At 38.8% G+C, this 9137-nt stretch overlaps 1 protein-coding gene across 1 annotated transcript in view; it reads left to right on the top strand.

Moving 5' to 3' along the window:
* Positions 1–7091, top strand: part of dym (dymeclin) — a 446122-nt gene extending 439031 nt beyond the window's left edge. The window contains exon 12 of the mRNA XM_048598245.1: positions 2061–7091. Within this exon, the coding sequence (XP_048454202.1) occupies positions 2061–2210 (150 nt within the window). The 3' untranslated portion in view covers positions 2211–7091. The remainder of the gene's footprint in view (positions 1–2060) is intronic.
* Positions 7092–9137: the final 2046 nt, after the last annotated feature.

Genomic DNA, 9137 nt, shown 5'->3' with positions numbered 1-9137 from the left:
GGTTCGCGACTGGGAGGTGCAGTTGTTTATTGCGAACCGAGCGTAGGATGTTTTTCTTCATGGGAGGATCTAGGATCAGAGGACGTGGTTTCAGAATAAACGGGTGCCAACTGAAAACTGAGATGAGGAGGAATTTCTTCTCTGAGGGTTGATTGTCTTTGGAACTTCTTGCCACAGAGCTGTGGGGGCAGATTCCTTCTGTATATTTAAGGTGGCAATAGATTCTTGATGAATAGGGTAATCAAGGGTTATGGGAGAATAAGCAAGAATATGGGCATGAAGAACGTCAGATCAGCCATGATTCTATTGAATGGTGAAGAAAGTTCAAGAGGCTGAGCAGCCAATTTCTGTTCCTATTTCTTATGGTTTTATGATCTTTTGGAGTGCTAATTCAGAAAGACATGGGTTCATGTCATACTTAGGACTTAAGAACACAATATTGAGCATAAAGTTTCCTCAGCGCCGTTAGGAGACCAGGAATTCCTGCTAGCTTAGAAAACATTCACCACCTTTGTAATTCCACCAAAGCACAGTAGCTGTTCATTTACTTCACATCTCACCTGGCATTTTACTGTATAATAATTGAATATCATATTTGAGACACCTGAAAAATTGATTAAATAGCTGTGAAGTAATATAGAGTATTCTGGGAACTTGAAAAATTGTATATAATGTATACAATATATTATGTATTTCTTTGTTTAATACACACACCAAGTAAAGCCATGGGCGAAACAAATCTTCCAAGTTTGCAGATAAAAAATGCAGGATAATAACAAGGTGTGAAAGTAATTTGCCAAGAGGATATAATGAGTTTGAAAAAGAATATAAATAGGTCAGTGAGAGGGCAAACAGATGGAGCTTTAAAAAAATTGAACTTGTCATCTTCGACAGGAAGATTTATAAAATGGCATATTATTTGAGTGGAGAGAGATTTCAGACCTCTGCAGAACAGAGGGATTTGGGTATCCTGCTACATGAATCACAAAAAAGTACGTAGAACAGAAAAGCACAGGAATGGGCCCTTCAGCCCACGATGTTGTGTCAAACATTACGCCAAATTAAACTAACCCCTTCTGCCTGCCCTTATGAGAAAAAGTCATGGGTCTGTGGAACTTTATTCCAGACAGCAATGGAAACAGGGTTATTGAGTAATTTTAAGGCAAAGTCAGATTGTTAACTAGGTCAGGTAAAGTTGCCATAGTCGCAGGGGACCATAGGGACCTCAGAGAAGAAATTCCTCCTCATCTCAGTTTTCAGTTGGCACCCCTTTATTCTGAAACCACGTCCTCTGATCCTAGATCCTCCCATGGGGAGAAACATCCTCTCAGCTTACCCTAGATACTCTTTCGTTAGACAGAAGCAACTGGTGGTAAGTTTACCCTGAGGATCACCATGCCTCAGGTGAGGGCCAATGTCGAGAAGATGGGACCTTCATGATGACGTCAGCCAATACAGGAATTGAACCCATGCTGTTGGAGTCAGTCTGCATTGCAATCCAGCCATCCAGTCAACTGAGCTCAAAAAAAGCCTCAGATTGTTAACTAACAAGGGAGTCAAGGAGTATTGGTGAAAGATAGCAAAATGAAGTTGAGGCTACAGTCAGATCAACCATGATGTTATCAATTGCTGAAATGGGTTAAAGGGGCCAAATGGCCGACTCTTGCTGCTAAAGGAAGACAGTTTGTGAAGAGAGAATGAGATCAAACCCATGACTTTCCTCCTGTTTCTCAACATGAATGACTTTATAAATCTGTTGAATGACTTTATCACATGTAGATTCGACCCAAAATAAGGCGTCAAACCCAATGTGTGCATAGCTGTGTGAGTGAGTGCAATGTATGGTGCGGTACAGAGTATACAAGTTAGGAATGCTTGTTTTGAATCTGTCTGAAAGGCTCAATAATTGCATTGCTTCTACTCTAGCCTATCTAAGGAAAAAATTGGAGACTAGAAAAGGGATGAAATGAATTTGGTTCAAAATTGACTTGCCAAGATAACTTCATAAAAAAAGCATTGAATATGTAGTCATTCATTTCTCATTCATCTTTCTTTGACAGAAATTCCCAGAACTGAAGTTCAAGTATGTTGAAGAGGAGCAACCAGAGGAGTTTTTTGTTCCATATATTTGGTCCTTGGCTTATAACTCGACAGCAGAGCTATATTGGAATCCACAGCAAGTTCAGCTTTTTACAATGGACTCTAGCTGAGCACCTGTGTTTTGTGATGATTGTTTTGGGGGGACGGGCAAAAGTTAACACAACAGTTTCAGAAGGAGAATAAGAAACTTCTTTTCAATTTTTGTGTGGTCTACATCCACATTAAGGACTTATTTCTTTGAACAGGGTGAATGGAATTCATGGATGCCATGTAAATTGGAAGTCATCAATCACAGACCAAACAGCTTCAAATGCCTCGAGGGAATAATTATAATTGACTAACTTTTCACTGAATATTCTTGATTAGTCAGACTATGAAATGAATCACGTTACCTGCCTTGGGCTGTGCCTAAAGGTCCTTCTGCAAATGGTACAATAAACATTGGTGGAATGCAGCATTAAAGAAAAATGTCCTGTAAAATAGAATACTCACGTTTCTTAAGTATATTCGGAATACTAATATCATTTATTGGTTATAATAATGTTTGATTAAAATGTTGTGGAATTGCTGTCATTCCTGATCCAAAAACATTTATTGTCAGTAAGAACCAAGACACAGGTCAGGGTATGTTTTTTTTCAGTTAGTATAAAAGCTTGAAGAAATTAAGAAATGTATTTAATGACAATGGTGCAGGTTGTGGACAAATGATTTCCAATGGAGTTATTGTTCAAATCTTCTGACTTTCTAACCAGTGGTGGTACCATCAACTAAAACGTTTTTTAAAAATATCTTTATTGCATTTTGCGATACCATATTTATTATGTGCACAATCATGAACAAGATACAAAACTAAGTTGATGTAATTTGATAAGTGTATCCTAGTCAGATTTCAGAAATGTATTCTTTAATTGAAGAATTTAGCTTAAAATAAATGCTTTATCTCGCTTGATGATTTAGTGGATATATACTCCTTGCTGGACTTTTGTGCAGAGCTACATGCACTAGGATAACTCCAGTTTAGCATATGTTCCTAGAATGGTTCTACAGTAACTGTTTCCAGCTGTCTTGGGGATAAGGTTCAAGGACTACGTTATTTGCCACAATATCTGATGGTATAGGAAATAGGAATAATGGTTGGTGTTGCCACATTGCCAGGTGGTGCCAGTACACAGCCCAAAGACTAGCATTCCCTCTTTGCATTCAGCTGTGGCATATAACATTTAGATACAGAAGGTTGTTTTTAACTTCATTGCAGAAATTATACAGTGAACATTTTGCCTGCTTTAATCGAGTCATTAGACTGACATCCTATCTGCCTGTTAAAGAAAATCACATTACACTATTTGCAGAATAAGGGGAAGTTCTTCCACTGTCCTTACCAATAATTTAACACCCACTGGCCTAGCATTTTCCAAAACCCATGATCCTGCCTCCATTCTGGAGGTATAGACGTGCACTGTTTTCATGCCAGGGAAGTGGACATGGACTATAAATAATCCAAGTTGGCTATATAGGCAGACCAAACAATCTAGGAGCAATATTAGGCCATTTGGCCCATCAACTCTACTAACCATTCGACCACGGCACTTACATTTCTCAACCCCATTCTCCTGCCTTCTCCCTAAAATCCTTGATCCCCTTACTAATCAAGAACCTATCTATCTCTGTCTTAAATGCACTCAGTGACTTGGCCTCCACAGCCCTCTGCAGCAATGCATTCCACAGATTTGCCACCCTCTAACTGCAAAAATTCCTCCTCACCTCAGTTCTAAAAGGTCTTCCGCTCTGAGGCTGTGCCCTCAGATCTCCACATCCATTCTATCCAGGCCTTTCAGTATTCTATAAGTTTCAATCAGATACCCCCTCAACCTTCTAAACTCCATTGAGTCTAGTATCCTGGGATCATTCTTGTAAACCTCCTCTGAATCTCCTCCAACGCCTGCATATCTTACCCTAGATACTGGGCCCAAAACAGCTCTCAATATTCCAAATGCAGCCTGACCAGAGCCTTATATCGCCTCAGTGTTGCATCTCTGCTTTTATATTCTAGCCTCCTTGAAATGAATGCTAACATAGACAGTCAGGTGGCAAAGTTGGAAGTCTAGAAAGCCTACCTCCATCTGCTGGCACACTGTTCCGCTCTAATCTTGACTGGTCTTTTAACCTTCAACCTCACTTGCTCTCTCCATATCCCCCATTTCGTTATCCACTGTTCTTTTTTCCACAAAGTACACAACCACTGTGTCATTGGTAAATCATTGAAATGTTCCTGAAACAAACCTCATTTACAAACATGCTTTGAAACTTTACTTTGAAATAGAAACTGCTCATTTTACAATTTTATAAAACTGTCAATCTTACACAACATTTCATTGCATTAAAACAAAAGCTTTACTCTACTTCAGATCTCTGAATCTCATGAATATGGATACAAGGGGGAATTTTATAATCTCCTTGGCAGACATGTTTTCAGTGAGAATGCAGGTAAAATACATCAATTGTGTAATCCACTGCTTTCCTGTCTGCTCCGACCCACTCACTATAATGTGCAGTAGGGTGGAAAAGACACTCGCTAGGTTGCCTGACGCTATGGCTGTTGAGGTGCTGATTAAATTGTTGAAAAGGTGAGAAAGAAGCAGAGGGATTGCATCCTTTTGGAGGTGTCCTTTGTGCATCAGGAGCACCCCAAACCTCTACCCCTACATTGTGCCTCCTTACATAAGCTCCAATATCCACTGTCTCCATAGTCCTACACTGTCCCTCCTACAATGTCCAAACCTGTCCCATCCAAGAAACCCAGGACTCACCTTGCTTGATGGGCTTCCTTGCAGTTCCACCAGTGCCTCCTAATCTCACATGAAAGTTCTTCAGGATGGGAATTCTACTGAAAGCAACTGCAAAACATATCAGGTCACAGGCTTGGAAAAGCTTTTCAAAGAAAGATCAGGTTGTTTTCAAAAAAAACCAGATTGATTGAAAGATATCAATCTTTGTCAGATCGAAACATATCAATCAAAACAAAGGTAGCGCTCACCTGCAAGCTGTTCTGTATAGCTGGAGGTTTGAGTCCATTAGTCATTCTTGCAGATCAACCAGGTATTAAGAATTAGTCCATCTGGTAAAACAGATGCCTGCTTATCTGTCCAAACAGCTTTTGTGGATATCGTGTGAAATGGATTGAAAGTTTCCTCAATTGGACTGTCACTGCCTGTGACTGATTGACAGCTTTATGAGAAAGAAGAGCAATGGTTTTCAAACAGCTTGTTTAATGGCTTTTTTTCCTGTTCCTGTCTCAGAATTGGGGCTCCCTCTGTGGTTCATAACTCCTCTGAGTTGCCATGAACCAAGTCTCTTAACAAAATTGGTTTGGCACCATCAAGATTGCAGAGGGTTTGAAATGCCCACCCACAATGGAGCTGACAAGGGTGACAGTGCTGTGTGCAGTTCACTGCCATTCCCCTCATTCACATTAGCAAAAATGACCAGAAACAGGAATGGGGCAGAAATCCACAAATCAGGCCCTGTGCACCTTTATTAAATGGCTTCCAACTTACCAAAAATACGTACAATATCCAGGCCAAAGTTAAGGATGTCCTAAGATTCATCATTAAATGCTCTTATAACTGCAAATTCTCATGCACACACATCGAGATCTTCTACAATCAAGTAGCTGTTAGCAAGCAGCCTATACTTTCCAATATTATTGGCTAACTCCATTAAATACTGTTAACTTTTTTCAACCCTGTGGTTATAGACGGTGTACTAATTTGAGCTGCTTTTATTTGGTTTTTGGCTATTTATGTAGTTAGTAATATTAGAACTTCTACATTTTAAAACATTGGGAACTTAGAACACTGGAACCCACTGTTATGTGATCCACCTTTAGGGGGTCAGAAAACATGTTGTCCTGTAGTGGCAGTGATTTTTATGATGTCCTGACATAAGATCATGGTAAGTCTGTACTGCTGGTGCACACGGCTAAAATGTTGAGGTGCAGTCAGTACAAATGTTGAATGGTAAGCCTCCATAATGAGTCAGTCTAAAGAAATACCAGCTTTACATTACAAAATTTGTTGTTAATATGATGATGTTAGCTCTGCATAGACGTACATCCGTATCTAATTGAACACTTTAGCCAGTGGCTCAGTACTTCTTCCCTGTGAGAATAGTTTATCTTATAAAATAGAAAACCTGTGCAAAATAATGTCTTCACAACAGAAATATTAGAAATAGTTTCATAAGTTTCGATCTAATGCCTATAAGTGTAGACTTAGCTGTAATGAGCAGAAAATTTGAAAAATAAAAGCCAATTGACAGCAAGTAGAAACAAAAATGGATAATGTGCATAAAGTCAACCTGCATAATGTTATTGAGCAATGATGGACACATGAGCACAGTAGTTTGGCTATTTAAGTTGATCAAGTCAGCAGTTCAGTCCAACTGCCTATGCTATGTTAAATAAACCTTATGTTACATTTGTTTGACTGTTATTGATGTTGACTTTCTAAATGTAATTACATATTGTAATCCAGATATTTTAGTGTTTAACAAAAAATTTAAAGTAATCATTGTATGATGTTCAATCATAAGGTATAAGACTAAGTATAACATTGGCATCACAGCACAGTAGACAGACATATATGATTAGCTGTGTCCTGTGGCAGCAAATGGACTTCCAAATAATGCTCATATAGCTGCAATGTCATGGCACCAAATATTAAAGAGTACCAAGTTCTCGTAGAGTATCAGTTAATATGCTGTCAACCAGTCAGACAAAAACAAATTACGTGGTCGTGTATCTCATTGTCACTTGCAGCGGTTTGCTATTTGTAAACCAGCTGCTGTACTTGACTACACAGAGTTCACACTTACAAGAAATTAATCGTATGTGAAGTGTTTTGAGATATTTGAAAGTTGTGCTATGGTGATAAACATCAATGCTGTTTCTGTCACACCAATTTCCTGCAAATTAAAATGTTTTACCAATTTAAGTTTGGAGTGTAGTATTTGAATTCTTGATATGTTTCGAACAACATAGGTGGCAGAGCATGTACTCACGGTGAGAATGCCTGCAGCCAACATATTGCTAGACCTCAGTTCCAGTAGATGGTGACAAGATTAATTCAACTGAACAAGTCAATTTCTGATGAAGGGTCGAGGCCCGAAACGTCAGCCTTCCTGCTCCTATGATGCTGCTTGGCCTGCTGTGTTCATCCAGCTCTACACCTTGTTAAGTCAGTTGTATTTCTGGTCCAGAGCTAGCATGTTACTGAATTATTTTCCATCACTTGGCTCTATCAGTCATAGTTAGCCACAAGGTCTCAAAAAGTGGTTATCAAAAAAATCAAAAGAGACACCTTATTGTTTACTCCTCAATCCTCCCCCCACACCATCTCCAGCATACATAACCAATCTTTTCACAGCTACAATCGGTTCTGAAGAAGGGTAACTGGAACCAAAACGTTCTCTCCACAGGTGCTGCCAGACCTGCTGAGTTTTCCCAGAAATTTATGTTCTTTGTTTCTCAGAAATTAGTACTTTCTTGTAATCTACTCCTTGCCCAGTTTTAAAAAAAGTGGTTAGTCTGTACTCAGCAATTTCCCCTCGGTCTAGTGATTACATGGAAACATAGTAACAGGAGAGAATTCTAAGAGAGTTCTTTTACTCCAATGACATCCTTTATTGCATCACTTAATATATTTTTGAACCTGTTTCACAAAGGACTTTCTTGCTTAAGATATGAATGAACATGCTGCAAACATGTCTGTTTGCACATGGTGAATAATAATATTACCTTGTTATAAGAAAGCCAATGAGTTTAATTGCGCATCGGTAAAAATTGGAATTCTTTTCAAGAGATAGTAATATAATCATTCAATGTACATAAATTGATAAATGTTAAATGCTACCTTTGATAGGCTTCCCCAAATGTTTAGTGGATAAATTGATCATTGTACTGAGCTATGTAAAATTAAAAGATTCCGTATTTGATGTTTCACTGGAGTTATTTGCAAATTAAACTTAACCTTTTTTAAACTGTGTGAAAATGTCATCTTTTCTTTTAGTACATTATTGCTGCTTTTTGTATTCGTAAAATGTTTATCTCAAATACAATTAAAGACACCTTTTATTTGTTTCTCATTGTATTAGAACAAAGAACAGCACAGCACAGGAATAGGCTCTTCAGCCACCAAGCTTGTGCGACACATGATGGCCTTTCCAAACTAAAAGCACTTTGCCTGTACATGGTATGTATCTCTCTATACCCTGCCTATTCATGTATCTGACGAGATGCCTCTTAAATGTTGCTATTATATCTGCTTCTGTCACCTCCTCTGGCAACACATTCCTGTCACTTACCACCCTCTGTGTAAAAAAAAAAAAAAAATCTTGCCTCTCACGTCTCTTTTAAACTTTCCCCATTTTACCTTAAACCTGTGCCTCCAGTAATTGACATTTCTATCCTGGGAAAAAGACTCCAACTAACCATTCTATCCATGCCTCTCATATTTTTGTAAACGTTTATCAGGTTGACCCTCAGCCTGTGACGTTCAGGTGAAAACAAACCAAGTTTGTCCAATCTCTCCTCATAGTTAACTAACATCTTGAAACATCCTGACAAACCTTTTCTATACCCTGTCCAACATCTACCTGGTAGTATGGTGACCAGGACTGTATGCAATATTCAAACATGCTGCAAACATGGGACTTGATAACTTTTATATTCTATGGCACGACTGATGACAGCAAGCATGCCATATGCATTCTTGACCACCTTAACTTTGAACCTGTACGCCTGGATCCCTGTGTATGTTAATGCTTCTAAGGGTTCTGCTATTTACTGAATACTTCTCTCCTACATTAGACCTTCCAAAATGCATCATCTCGCATTTGTCTGAATTAAATTCCATCTGCCATTTCTCTGCCCAAGTCTCCAGCCTATCTATATCCTGTCCTATCCTTTGGCAATCCTCCTCACTATCTGCAGCTACCCCAATCTTTGTGTCATCTGCAAATCTACTCATCAGATCACCTAC

The sequence above is a fragment of the Rhincodon typus genome, chromosome 1, assembly GCF_021869965.1.
Source record: "Rhincodon typus isolate 14 chromosome 1, sRhiTyp1.1, whole genome shotgun sequence".
In the NCBI taxonomy this organism is placed as follows: domain Eukaryota; kingdom Metazoa; phylum Chordata; class Chondrichthyes; order Orectolobiformes; family Rhincodontidae; genus Rhincodon; species Rhincodon typus.
This window is presented reverse-complemented; position numbering and strand designations above follow the sequence as displayed.